This window comes from Eucyclogobius newberryi, unplaced genomic scaffold (assembly GCF_026437365.1).
Source record: "Eucyclogobius newberryi isolate DKJ021-1_F unplaced genomic scaffold, fEucNew1.0.hap1 SCAF_282, whole genome shotgun sequence".
In the NCBI taxonomy this organism is placed as follows: Eukaryota; Metazoa; Chordata; class Actinopteri; order Gobiiformes; family Gobiidae; genus Eucyclogobius; species Eucyclogobius newberryi.
The window spans coordinates 48,650-63,491 of record NW_027315926.1 but is presented as its reverse complement, the minus strand read 5'-3'; the positions used below and the strand labels follow the sequence as shown (position 1 = coordinate 63,491).

Here is a 14,842-nt window from a genome sequence, read left to right as displayed (position 1 = left end):
ACTTAACGTAACAACAAAGAATATCAAAAAAAGTATCAACAAAGAATAACTATTTCTGGATTTCAATCAACCGTACACTTTATTCAGAAATATTCTCTTTCCGTCACCACATTATTGGTTAAAATACTTTTTTAATAATTGCAATCTACAATATAAATAAAATGGTATGACTAGTCGACTGATCAAACTAGAATAATTGTCAGTTGCAGCCCTAATGTCTGATGTATACAGTAAATGGACATGCATGTTGCTACCTGGTCCTTTTCAGTGGAATAGAAAGCGTGAGAAAGTCCTCTGCTAACACAACTTCGATGCCGGTGCCCTGTAGCGCTTCTTCAGCTTGTCCCTTCAGCTCTCGCACGTCGTCCCCGTCCCCGTCCTTCTGCAGTGTGACGGGCTTGTACCTCTGGCTGAAATGATACAGCACCAGTTTGCGCACGTGACACTCCCAGGCCACCGCCGCTGCCGTCTTTGGGGTGCTGTGTCCGTGCTCCGCCGCCTTCTCCTGCTGCTCGTCTCCCAGCGTGGCCTCGTGAACCAGAATGTCCGCCCCGGCGCACAGTCGCACATGGGCCCGGCCCAGGACGGAGCTGCAGTCGCCCAGCACGCACACCTTCCTGCCCGGGATGTCCTCCTCCAGGACCTCCCCCGGGGTCAGCACGCGCCCGGAGTCGAGGGTCAGGGTCTCTCCGGACTTCAGGCGGCCGTACAGAGGGCCTGGCTTCACACCTGGTGGATGAATGCAGGTGATGTAACACACGCACTTTATATATTAACTCTACGTCTAAAGGTCACTGTCAATTTTCTGTTGTATTTATCTATTATTATTCATTTATTTACATTTGCATACCTCGTCTCCTTCCAGTAACATTGCACTGTCCCGACCAAATTAATACTCATAATTCATCAAACTGGCCAGATGTTTTGTTATTTTCACTAATATTCTTTAAAGGTACACTGCGGTTGAGGGTTTGCCCCAGGCTCGTCTCCACGGAGATAAGCGGATGAAACCAGCAGACCAAGTAAGGTCAGATCTGTGGAGAGGTGATCCCACTCACGTAATAATGCATGTTTCTCAACATATTTTTTCAGCAATAAAAAGCAACATCTTCTTGGACATAAGCACGAAGTGGACGACCAAGTGAAAAACCTGACAAGTGCAAATGCATTTACTGAGCATAGTATGTATTAGAGCTGGGTTGAAAAAATCAATTTTCTGATTTTTAATTGATTCGCATATTAATGACTGATTATTATTTATTTTTTTTATTTAACATTTTTTCTTATCTTAAAAAGTAATATATATATATATATATATATATATATATATATATTTCTTTTTTTTTTTTTTTCTTTCAAAAATGCTCAACGTTTACATTTTATACTTCCAGTTTCAGTACTGGCAGTGTGTGAGCAGTTTTAAAATAAAAATGCTTTTGGTAGCAACCGCTTTTGGGTGAATTCTTAATTATTTTCAAGCATAATAATAATGCACTGGTTAGTGTCCCAGTAGAATCCACTGTTGCAGACGTAGTCACCTCAATGATGTCCTCCATTTATTGTCCTGGATTATCTTTCTTGAAGGTAGATTGACCCTTAACCTTTTCATCAGTCTTCCAGCCATCAGTAACTACCAATACTTGTAAGATTTGCTGTTTAATATTGATATAATACTAGTTTTAATATGTTGCTTCTCTACACAGTCATGAAGTGAAGGAAACAGTTCAAATACATTTTTCATTTTGAATAACATTAACCCCCGGATCGAATCGGATCGAATCGGAAATCAGATCGAAATCGGATCGAATAGGATGGAATCTGAGAAAATCGGAAAAAAACGATTTTGAAACGTAAAAATCGGAATCGAATCGATTGTTGAAATTTGAATCGAAACCCAGCTCTAGTATGTATCCATGGGTTTCAGTCACGTGACTTATTTGTTGTCATGCCATGTTGAACCATATGTGTGGCATCTCTGCTGTTAGTCATGAAAAACAGAGCATAACATTGAAATTAAAAAGTTGATACTTCCAGAAGGGCTTTGCTTTGATCCTTATCTACAGACAAAGCTTTCAAGAGCACGGACTTTGTGTCTGGTCCTATAATATAACACCAGGACAGTTGGAAATTAGGTTAATTCAAACTGTCTGTAAGTAGCCTCACGTTTATTAGCATAACCGTGCAATAATATGTAAACTAGCATTAGCCAGCTGCTAACGATCTGAAACAAACAGCTCAGCCTCAGTCTGGAGTGATTTCTGCAAGTCCACTGGTCCCTCCTGACCACAGTTATTACATTCAGTTTTGAGACTTTTGGTTGGCTCAGCTCGCAGTGCAAAATGCAGATTTCGGCCTCAAGGTGGCAGTAGCAACAAGTGTGTGACGTCACTTGGGACCCATGAATAGTAAAAGGCATAAATATAAAAACAAATTGCGTCACATAAAACATAACATATTTTAGACCAAAATTAATATATTAGTGTAATATTAATAGTGCATCTTCTGCCCCACGTCTGTAAGTTTTGACAACATTAGATTGTTTTATAATATTCTGCTATTTTGGTTTTGAAGATAAGGGTAAACATGACAAGATACAGGGACGGTGTATATTAATGAACATACAATGTAAAAATATGCCAGAATTCGCCTACTGGCTACTCTCAGTCTGTAGTCTGAGGCAGGTCAGGACAAGAAGAACACACAACACTGTGCACAATACAATACACGTGACAACAATATACATACACTTGAGAATCAGTGATTACAGACCTGGTTCATCCTGAGTCAATGTTTGAGGTTTGTCTTAAATGTCACACTGCCTCTGTTTTGATTGGTTTGATTAGTTTGGACGTATAGTTTAGTCGTATGTGTCCAGTTCACCAAAATATTTAATTATTTGTGCATATCAAACTGATAAACAGCATGTGTCTTTAAACCCTTATTATATGAATATTTGATAGAAATATAAGCAGGATCTTTTGTTGCTTAGTGAATAAATATGTACCTAGTTCCTTGAGCAGCTCCGTCTTGAGTCTCCCAGGTCGATCCTTCTCCTGAACGCAGAAGCCAAAGGACGGAACTCGGTGGAACAGCCTGAAGGCCCTGACCTCAAAGCGATCGTCCTCAAACAGCAGGTAACTGTCAGAGCCGGGGTCCAGGGCAATGCTGCGGCCCTCCTGCTCCTGAGGGTGAAGAGCCCCGTGCGCCGCCGTCACCTCAAAACAACACAATGAAGTGTAAGTGAAGTTTTACTGGACGTTTTGTTCATTTGTGCATGAAAAGCATCGCAAAAGGAAATGCATTATTATCATTTTTGTGAAAAGTGTGGCATACATACCTCCCTGCTGAGCTGACCTTCCTCGGGACACTGGTCAGACGTGGGCTCCAGTTCATGGACTAGAAGAAGGTGGAGTCAGTGGGGAATTACCGTATTTTCCGGATCATAAATCGCACCTTTTTTCTTAGTTTTGGCCTTATACTCCAGAGCGACTTATGATATTATTAACACATTATAATATAATGTTTTTTGTTATTTTCACACTGGCAACCGCATTTCACATGTTGACAACAACAAGAGGGCGCTCTAGGCTCTAAGCGACGCAGAAGAAGAATCTGTACTTTGTGTTGAGTTTGTGGAGTTGTTTAGAAGTGACACAGAGGAAGAAGAATTCAATGGATTTAGTGATTTGGGGTAAAACTGATGCTTTGGTAAACTTGTTAGCATGTTCTTTATGCTATAGTTATCTGAATAACTGTTCATATGTTACGTTAACATACCAGACACTTACCACAGTTCTGTCTGTGCCTCATGTAGCTGAAGGTGTTAGCGTTAGCATACGTACACCTATTCACCATGTTCTCTCATCTGTTATTATTTTAAATGACATTTCAAGATGAAATGTCTGTTCTTGGTCTTGGATTTGATCAAATACATTTCCCCAAAAATGCGACTTATACTCCAGTGCGACTTATATATGTTTTTTTCTTCTTTATTATGCATTTTTTGGCTGGTGCCACTTATACCCCGGAGCGACTTATAGTCCAGAAAATACGGTAAATAAATATAGATGGAATCCTTAGTTTCAGTAATTGCAATATTAAGTTTACTGAAAAAACAAATATTTTTTTGCTTTTTGTTTCAGATTAATGAACGTATAAGACACAACACGTTTGCCTGAATCACCACACTTTTATTTCGGCCCTGTCCCTGTCCAAATTTGACATCATGTTTATCACAATATCTCAGCAGTGATATGATGGCCCCAACCGCCCCATTGAGATAACCTTTATTTAAGAACACGGTGGTACTGCACAGTATTGTCACCTGCGTAAGGGAAGAGCAGCTGTGATGCGGTCAGACCCAGCGTCACCCTGAGGAAGTGCCTGAGGCCCCGGGGCCCGTAGATGTCCACACAGCGGGGCCTCTGTGGGGAGTCAGGGGGCGTGTTCAGGCTCACGGTGCACAGCAGACCAGGCAGCCCAAACACGTGGTCTCCATGGAGATGAGAGATGAACACCTTCGAGATCTTGCCTGGGAAGACAACACAAGTGGATTTAAAACGTTACAAAAAATACACTTCACCTCCTCGAGTACAAATGTGTCAACAACTGCAATGATCAAGTTTGTTTATTGTTCACAAAATATGAACAATTAAAGGGTGATTTGGCAAATGAAAACCACTTTTAAGTCATATCAGAACCTAAAAAGACATTTACAAGTGTATTTTACATTATTTGCGTATTTAATGTGATTAAACAGACAAAATTCAGAGTTTAAAGAGTTATTACATACTTACATACCACAGCTTATACTTTTAGTGAAGCTCAAATACAATTTAGAGAGGCTACATTTTATTTGTATTAAACCCTGGAAATTACTCATTTGATTGGAATTTTGTAGCTGTTTAACCTGTATGTGCAATAATTGAGTATAATTCTAGCATGTTATTGTAATTAGTTACATTTAAAAATCCTGTGGGTTCAGTTCAAGACTTCTTCTTTCCTAAACCTAAAATAAATAATAATTAGTTATTATAATAAATATAAATCCTACACAATATCCTATATCGGTCTGGCATCGGAGTGGAGGACGCCGTCATCTCCCTGCTGCACCGCTCTCTCTCTCTCACCTGGAAAAGCCTGGCAGCTCTGTGAGGATTCTGTTCTTCGATCTTTCCAGCGCCTTCAACACCATCCAGCCGCTGCTCCTGAGGGACAAGCTGGAGACGGCTGATGTGGAGTATGACCTGGCAGAGTGGATCCTGGACTACCTCACAGACCGACCCCAGTTTGTGAGAGCCCGGAACTGTGTGTCTGACACTTGGACCTGCAGTGTGGGGGCGCCCCAGGGCACTGTCCTCGCGCCCTTTCTCTTCACCCTTTACACTGCAGACTTCAGACATGACACGGACAGCTGTGTCCTGCAGAAGTTCTCTGACGACTCTGCCATCATCAGACTCATCACGGACGACGATGATGCGGAGTACAGGGGACTCGCGCAGGACTTTGTGGACTGGTGTCAGTGGAACCACCTCCTCATCAACGCGGGGAAGACCAAGGAGATGGTGGTGGATTTCCGCAGACGCCACCCCACTGCCCCCTCACCAGTGAACATCCAGGGACGGGACATTGAGAGAGTGACTCATACAAGTACCTGGGTGTTCATCTGAACCACAAACTGGACTGGACTCATAACACGGACGCACTGTACAGGAAGAGCCAGAGTCGGCTCTACCTCCTGAGGAGACTCAGGTCTTTTGGAGTGACAGGGCCACTCCTGAAGACATTCTATGACTCTGTGGTGGCATCAGCCCTCCTGTACGGTGTGGCCTGCTGGAGCAGCAGCATCACAGAGAGGGAGAGGAAGAGGCTGGACAGAGTCATCAAGAAGTCCAGCTCCATCCTGGGCTGTGCTCTGGACTCGGTGCAGGAGGTGGGGGACAGGAGGGTCCTGGCTAGATTCAGCTTCAGTGAGAGACTGATCCACCCTCGATGTGTGAAGGAAAGGTTTCGCAGGTCTTTCCTTCCTGCTGCTGTCAGACTTTATAACAAACACTGATAGTACTGAACACTCGCAATACTGACCTAACCTAATACTGATGTGCAATTCTGTCATATGTGCAATTGCTGTTGAAATTCATGTGCAATTCATGTGCAATTACTATGAAATTCATGTGCAATCTATGTGCTGTCGTGACACATATTCATGTGCAATTACTGTCGTGATCACATGCAATGGTATTTATGTATTTATTTATTTATTTGTCTATGGGAGTTTTTATTTATTTATAGGAGATCTTCTACTGAAAGTGTTTTTCAGACTTCCTATAAGTGATCTGTTCTTCTGGATCTACCTCTGGATCTACCTGCGTTGCACCAATGAAATTTCCCCATGTGGGACAATAAAGGAATATCTTATCTTATCTTATCTTATCTTACAACAATCAATGTTCTAATCCAGACACACATAACAGATCAAAATGTTAAAGTTTTGTACAAAATATTGGTGCTTAAAATTGCATTGTGCACTTTTGATCTTTACTTTAGTACAATGTTCTTGTACCTGTACTTGTACTACGTGAGTAAACTTGTACTACGTGAGTGTACTTGCTCTACGTGAGTGTACTTGTTCTACGTGAGTGAACTTGTACTACGTGAGTGAACTTGTACTACGTGAGTGAACTTGTTCTACGTGAGTGAACTTGTACTACGTGAGTGTACTTGTACTACGTGAGTGAACTTGTACTACGTGAGTGTACTTGCTCTACGTGAGTGAACTTGTTCTACGTGAGTGTACTTGTACTACGTGAGTGAACTTGTTCTACGTGAGTGTACTTGCACTACGTGAGTGTACTTGCTCTACGTGAGTGTACTTGTACTACGTGAGTGTACTTGTACTACGTGAGTGAACTTGTACTACGTGAGTGTACTTGTACTACGTGAGTGAACTTGTACTACGTGAGTGAACTTGTACTACGTGAGTGAACTTGTACTACGTGAGTGTACTTGCACTACGTGAGTGTACTTGCACTACGTGAGTGAACTTGTACTACTTGAGTGTACTTGTACTACGTGAGTGTACTTGTACTACGTGAGTGTACTTGCTCTACGTGAGTGAACTTGTTCTACGTGAGTGTACTTGTACTACGTGAGTGTACTTGTACTACGTGAGTGAACTTGTACTACGTGAGTGAACTTGTACTACGTGAGTGTACTTGCTCTACGTGAGTGAACTTGCACTACGTGAGTGTACTTGTACTACGTGAGTGAACTTGTACTACGTGAGTGAACTTGTTCTACGTGAGTAAACTTGTACTACGTGAGTGTACTTGTACTACGTGAGTGAACTTGTACTACGTGAGTGTACTTGTACTACGTGAGTGAACTTGTACTACGTGAGTGAACTTGTACTACGTGAGTGAACTTGTACTACGTGAGTGTACTTGTACTACGTGAGTGAACTTGTACTACGTGAGTGTACTTGTTCTACGTGAGTGTACTTGTACTACGTGAGTGAACTTGTACTACGTGAGTGTACTTGTACTACGTGAGTGAACTTGTACTACGTGAGTGAACTTGTACTACGTGAGTGAACTTGTACTACGTGAGTGTACTTGTTCTACGTGAGTGTACTTGTACTACGTGAGTGTACTTGTACTACGTGAGTGAACTTGTACTACGTGAGTGAACTTGTACTACGTGAGTGAACTTGTTCTACGTGAGTGTACTTGTACTACGTGAGTGTACTTGTTCTACGCGAGTGAACTTGTACTACGCGAGTGAACTTGTACTACGTGAGTGAACTTGTACTACGTGAGTGAACTTGTACTACGTGAGTGTACTTGCTCTACGTGAGTGTACTTGTACTACGTGAGTGTACTTGTACTACGTGAGTGTACTTGTACTACGTGAGTGAACTTGTACTACGTGAGTGTTCTTGTACTACGTGAGTGTACTTGTACTACGTGAGTGTACTTGCTCTACGTGAGTGAACTTGTTCTACGTGAGTGTACTTGTACTACGTGAGTGTACTTGTACTACGTGAGTGACTTGTACTACGTGAGTGTACTTGTACTACGTGAGTGAACTTGTACTACGTGAGTGAACTTGTACTACGTGAGTGTACTTGTACTACGTGAGTGAACTTGTACTACGTGAGTGAACTTGTACTACGTGAGTGAACTTGTTCTACGTGAGTGAACTTGTACTACGTGAGTGAACTTGTACTACGTGAGTGAACTTGTACTACGTGAGTGTACTTGTACTACGTGAGTGAACTTGTTCTACGTGAGTGTACTTGTACTACGTGAGTGAACTTGTACTACGTGAGTGTACTTGTACTACGTGAGTGAACTTGTTCTACGTGAGTGTACTTGTACTACGTGAGTGTACTTGTACTACGTGAGTGAACTTGTACTACGTGAGTGTACTTGTACTACGTGAGTGAACTTGTACTACGTGAGTGTACTTGTACTACGTGAGTGAACTTGTACTACGTGAGTGAACTTGTACTACGTGAGTGTTCTTGTACTACGTGAGTGTACTTGTACTACGTGAGTGTACTTGCTCTACGTGAGTGAACTTGTTCTACGTGAGTGTACTTGTACTACGTGAGTGTACTTGTACTACGTGAGTGACTTGTACTACGTGAGTGTACTTGTACTACGTGAGTGAACTTGTACTACGTGAGTGAACTTGTACTACGTGAGTGAACTTGTACTACGTGAGTGTACTTGTACTACGTGAGTAAACTTGTACTACGTGAGTGAACTTGTACTACGTGAGTGAACTTGTTCTACGTGAGTGAACTTGTACTACGTGAGTGAACTTGTACTACGTGAGTGTACTTGTACTACGTGAGTGTACTTGTACTACGTGAGTGTACTTGTACTACGTGAGTGAACTTGTACTACGTGAGTGTACTTGTACTACGTGAGTGAACTTGTTCTACGTGAGTGTACTTGTACTACGTGAGTGTACTTGTACTACGTGAGTGAACTTGAGCACACATTTACAGTGGTCCGTCCTCACACACCGGCTCGGATGTGGCTCCTCATGCTCTGGGTCTGAGTTCCCTCTCCGCAGTCAAACATCCAGCACTCTCCGTCCATCCGCAGCACCAGCGCCGAGGCCCCGCGGTGAGGAGACGGGTAAGCGGAGCCGGTGCCCAGGAACGTCACATCCAGGCTCATGGTTCACGCGAGGGGGATCTTCAGATGATGCAAACCTCCAGCTTCAGCAGCACAACGCAGCATGTTTACACCGCGGAAGTAGAATACGGTCTAATACAGCCATGGTATAAACCTCTAATGTTTACGCCTCTAATGTTTACGCCTCTAATGTTTACGCCTCTAATGTTTACGCCTCTAATGTTTACCCCTCTAATGTTTACGCCTCTAATGTTTACACCTCTAATGTTTACACGTGCCTGTAGCAGCCACGGAATCCGCACCAGGAAACAGGATCGGAGTGAACCGGAAGTTTAAAAAATAAAATAAAAATGAAAAAATAAGGCCGCCCAAAACAATAAAATAAGGAATAGATACATTGTTCAAGGTAAAGTCACGAGCCCCAAAATGACAATATTTGGCATTTATAAACCCCCAAAACTAAAAATAGGCTAAACCGTTGATGTTATATTCATGACATTGGCGCTAGAGACATTAATCTGGAGCCTGACCAGCCAGTCCCTCCTACATTCTGCTCAAACAGAAACCAACAAAGCGCAGAAACCAACATTGTTTGTATTCTTGCGTGATTACGTACAACGCGCTGGCGAGGTGCGTGAAACGAGCGCACCCACAGCTCAAACCGCCTTCCGGAACCGCTCACGTGACTTCCGTATTGCAGTGACGGCGGCGCGTAAATCATGAATGTCCATCTGAACTCTGAACCCCCAAAACAGAAGCTTTTAATCGCACAGTGAAAATGTCTGAAGTGAAGTTGAAGGATGAACCGGAAGAGTGTGAGGACGGGGACGGGGACAAAAGGTCGGTTTAGAGCCGCTACGTAACGTTACACTAGAATGAAGCGATGCCCCAGCGGACTACCTTTAAATAAGACGCCATTTTACCATTACCAGGGATTTTATCTGACAAAAACATCATAAATAAGGCGTAAACAATGTCCATTTGACCTCCCATCGTTTGGTTTGAAATTCGGTGTGTGTGTTTTGACAAATGGAGAAGTGTCAGTGCAACAATTAACCGACCATCAGGGACTAGTCGATTATAGAGATAATCGCTGTAGTATTCTAATCATCTTAATCGTAACTGAGTCATACACTAGTTTCTAAAATATGTATTTTATAGCAAAAACGGTGACATTATGAGGGAGGTCAAGATTATTTGGTTAATCGATAATCGTGATTATTCAGGTCATAAGAACCAAAACACGGTAATAACAATCGCATAACTTAAGTATTTTGACTTCTATATATAATCTAAAAAATAGACTTTAATGTAAATACATATATGTATTTTTATCTGGCTGTTTTTGTCAAATTTAACTTTATTTGTATTTCAGAAAGTTAAATTGTGTAAATCCTGTCACAAACTGGGGGAATAAGACCACAGGAATGAAAGAACATTAAAGATTTCACTGTTGTTTGGTCAGTCTCAATAATTATGAATAATTGTTAAATTGTGCTGTTTATTGTTTATTATGTAATATTGTGCCATCCTTGATTATGACATAAATGTCAAAAAAGACCACAAAAAAATGTCCTCTTAAACACACTTAATTCATACATATTATGTCTCTAGGAATGTTCAAGGACCATATTTCAACCTTTATAATTCTTTTATAATTTTTTGACTAGCTGTTTAAATAAAAATTAAAAAAGCTGAATAATCAAAGTTTTTTTTTAATCATGAATACGTCAAAGTAACTTTATACAATCTTAAAATTATTTTTCTTTTATCTTGACTAATTTACTCCCAAATACACATACTATTTGGTCTTAAGAGCTTTCTTTGTTGAATTTGTACTTGTACAAATACCCTTTTTGTTGTTCCTACAGTGTCTCCAGTGAGTTGGAAGACTGCAAAGGTAAGACGCACCTGATGTTTGCTGGATTGTACAACAGTTTATCTGTCATTCTGTTTGAAATTATATTAAATTTAACTACAGCACTGCCCTACAAATGAAAACTGCTAAATGCCTCCCAGTACGTGTGTGTCAGAAGTACAATATTGGTAATGTATTTATGTTATGATGAGTAATAAATATCAATCACCTCCAAGTGCAGAGTTAAAAATCCTGTCAAATGAAATGGTATGAGTCATGAGACGTTTCTGTCTTGAGGTCATTTTTAAATATACAAGTACATTTTCTCTATATTCAAATATGTATATCTCTAAAATAATTGTAATTTTGAGTGTATAGCTCCCAAAAAAACACACAAAAACAGTCATTGCGCTGTGTGAGAAGTCTATGTCCACTCTTTTGATATAAATGTTTGTTTTATGTCGTTTGTGCCACGTTCTTTATATATGTCGTCTTTGCAAAAATCCTGTTTGTGAGAGAGTTTTCTGTCTCCTGCAGGTGTCCAGAGTTCAGAAGACTCCAGTTCGGACCGTCTCCACATTAAAGAAGAACCAGAGGAGGTCAAAATCAAACCGGAACTGCTCCACGTTTGCGTAAAGAGTGAAGGTGAGGATGAGGATGAAGAAGAGGAAGAGGAAGAGGAGGAAGAGCCGTCGTCTTTCCTTCACCAAACCCTGAAAGACGAGACCGAAGATGACACCGATGGAGGCTTAGAGGAACACCCGGAGCCCGAGACACTCAAATGTCCCGTGTGTGATAAAAGCTTTGAAAAAAAGAGGAATCTCAGGAACCACATGAAAGTCCACACCGGGGAAAGACCATACAGCTGTTCGGTGTGTGGAAAGGATTTTGCGTATTTACTCACGTTCAAGGCGCACATGAGGACTCACACGGGCGAGAAACCTTTCAAATGTTCTTTTTGTACCATGGAGTTTGCGACAGACTATTTACTGAAAGTACATACGAGGACTCACACGGGGGAGGAACCATTCAAATGCTCTCTTTGCGCAAAGGAATACACAACCGACAATCTGCTCAAAATCCACATGAGGACGCACACGGGGGAGCGGCCTTTCAGCTGTTTGTTCTGTCCCAAGAGTTTCATGTTAAACAGCAGTCTGAGGAACCATATGAGAATTCACACGGGCGAGCGACCTTTCAAATGCTCCGTCTGCGAGAAGGACTTCACCGAAAAGGGCCACCTCATAGCGCACATGAGGACGCACACGGGAGAGAGGCCGTTCAAGTGCCCCACGTGCGACAAAGGCTTCACGGTCGTCGGCGCTCTAAGACAGCACGCTCGCATCCACACCGGGGACAAGCCGTACAAGTGCTCAGTCTGCGCAAAGCAGTTCAACGTCCAGTGCTCTCTGAAGCGACACATGAGGACTCACGAAGAGGCGCGGGCCCGCACGGAGGACCGCTCGTACGCCTGTCCTTTCTGTTCCAAGAGCTACACGGAGAGCAGCAATCTGAAGATCCACACGAGGATCCACACGGGGGAGAGACCTTTCAAGTGTTCGGTTTGCGGCAGCGATTTCCCGCAGAAGAGTTCTCTGAAGCGGCACATGACGATCCACACGGGGGAAAGGCCTTTCGCGTGTCCGGCGTGCGCCAAAGAGTTCAGAGTGAAGGGCGATTTACAGGTCCACGTGAAGAGAATACACAAACCACAGAAACAAAGTAAAAAGAAAAAGTGCTGAGGGGAAATGACACTGGGTAAATTATTCTTATGCAAATATTGACTCATTTTGTTTCGTCACATCAAAAGCAAAGCAAGAACGTGTTACTTGGATGAGTTTGTGAGGCGTTTGGATGCAAAAGGAATAAATGCAACTCGATTGTTTATGCATTTTTATCAGCTCGATTTCATTATTTTTTTTATCAATAAAAATATGGCAGATCAGGACACACAATGCAGAGAAAGATAAGATAAGATAATCCTTTATTGTCCACACATGGGGGAATGTCATTGTTGCAACGCAGTAGATACAGAGGAAAAGAACAGATAAACTTATAAGAAGTTTAAAAAAACACTCTCTTAATAGAAGAACTCTTATAAACAAAACTCTTTTAAACAAAAACTCCTATAGACAGAACCTCTCATTTCTTAATATGGAATGGAGGGGGAAAATAAAATAAAATAAAAACAGCCAGTGTAAGACAAGATAATACTAAATGGTAAAACAAACACTCTATTTACATCAGTTATAGAAGCATCTTGTAGCTCTAAGACAGCTGTAAATTACAAATGCATTACTGTAATTAAGTAAATTTCTTTGGTAAATGTAGTATAATTCTTGCCATATATTGAAGTAGCTCCATAGAAGTAGGAGTTACTAATATATAATAAGTGTCCTGATGCACAGCTGCTGTTTTACACCTTCAAACACAACAGCACCGACTCTTACCGGCCAGATTGTTTAAAACGATGTCCGGATCACGACCTTTGAAACCTTTTCTAATAAAAGACTGATCTAAAATTGCATTAAAATAGCTAGTGCAATAAGCATTTTTTATAAATACTTTGCCTTTCTTTTTATAATTTTGACAGCAGTTGTTTTACTTATTATAGAGTATTGGAAATGTGTACTGAAGTAAAATTGTTACATGGCTAAAAATGTATTCATGCAGTGTTGTTGTGGTCAGTTTGTGGGTTTAGAAAGAAGCAGAGACAGTAGTGGGGCAAATTATACAAGTACATGTTAAAAAATGTACTTAAAAAAAGCATTGTTGCCTCCCAAAAAGTCTACTCACAGGTTCAGCTACTCAAAAAATCTATTCAATTACAGCACCAAGTATTTGTAATTTGTCCGTATCCACCTCTGCTTTGACCTTTTCAGGCGTGTAACTGTACTTTTACTCTAGTACAACATGTCCTTACTTCAGATATAACCATCAGTGAGAGGAAGGTGCTCCGAGTGAATGGAAACATGCTATTAATTACCATTAAGTAGTTGCTCTTGTGAAATTCAAACAGAAATGACATGGAAAAGCATTGGTTGAAGTTGTAAATGTATGAAGCAGCGTTCAGGGTGAGGCTTTATTTTGAATTGTTCTGAACAGGCAACAAGGAGCAAACATGACATGACATAATTTACCAAACAATAGGAGCGTTACCTGTAGTTGTACATAAAACAAAACATACAAGAACATACAAACTAGAAAAGAATGAAAACATGTCAACATAAATATAAACTGCTGCAGTGAACGCTGGTTGTGTGAAGCAGCCTTTTCCTTCATATATTTAGACAAATTAAACAAACAATTCCAGTGCTTTTAATAAAAATACAACTTTTCTTAATTCTTCTTCTTCTTCTTCTTCTTCTTCTTCTTCTTCTTCGTTAAACTTTAGTAGATTTAGAGTACTTGTGGGCTCTGACCGCTAGATGGCAGCAGAGATGTGAGTGCTCTTTGCAGTCTTGGCTCAATACAAAGTACTTATGGAGCTATTAAAATTAGGACTTCGCCCTTTATTGACTTCGACGACACACTATAACTCCTTTTATTGACATATTTATTTATTTAAAAAATGAACTCGTTTATCTTGTGGAAATTACACGCCTCGTTGTAGAAATTTGAACAACAGCAACAACATTCATGTATTTATTTTTTAACAATAAACACTAACCAAACTATCTTGTAGCTGGCCAAAGATTCACCCTCTTGGGAATCGTACCCGCAACCTCCTGCTCACCGACTTTCAAAGGCAAAGTGCGGGAGGGGGTCCATGTCCCCCTCTCAGCCAGCAGGTGGAGCCCGTTCACTTTAAAGATATGGTCGAAATTCGGCTTTG

At 41.2% G+C, this 14,842-nt stretch overlaps 2 protein-coding genes across 2 annotated transcripts; one reads left to right on the top strand and one right to left on the bottom strand.

Annotated features, from left to right (window-relative positions):
- Positions 1-189: 189 nt before the first annotated feature.
- LOC140373025 (zinc phosphodiesterase ELAC protein 1-like) lies at positions 190-9,289 on the bottom strand. The gene is made up of 5 exons (XM_072459850.1): positions 9,035-9,289; positions 4,325-4,531; positions 3,338-3,396; positions 3,005-3,215; positions 190-729 (listed from the first exon to the last, which is right to left on the bottom strand). The coding sequence occupies exons 1-5, from the start codon at positions 9,189-9,191 to the stop codon at positions 251-253; spliced, it is 1,113 nt and encodes a 370-aa protein (XP_072315951.1). The 5' UTR covers positions 9,192-9,289; the 3' UTR covers positions 190-250.
- Positions 9,290-9,927: 638 nt separating this feature from the next.
- On the top strand, positions 9,928-12,800 carry LOC140373024 (uncharacterized). The gene is made up of 3 exons (XM_072459849.1): positions 9,928-9,989; positions 11,021-11,049; positions 11,545-12,800. The coding sequence occupies exons 1-3, from the start codon at positions 9,928-9,930 to the stop codon at positions 12,747-12,749; spliced, it is 1,296 nt and encodes a 431-aa protein (XP_072315950.1). The 3' UTR covers positions 12,750-12,800.
- Positions 12,801-14,842: the final 2,042 nt, after the last annotated feature.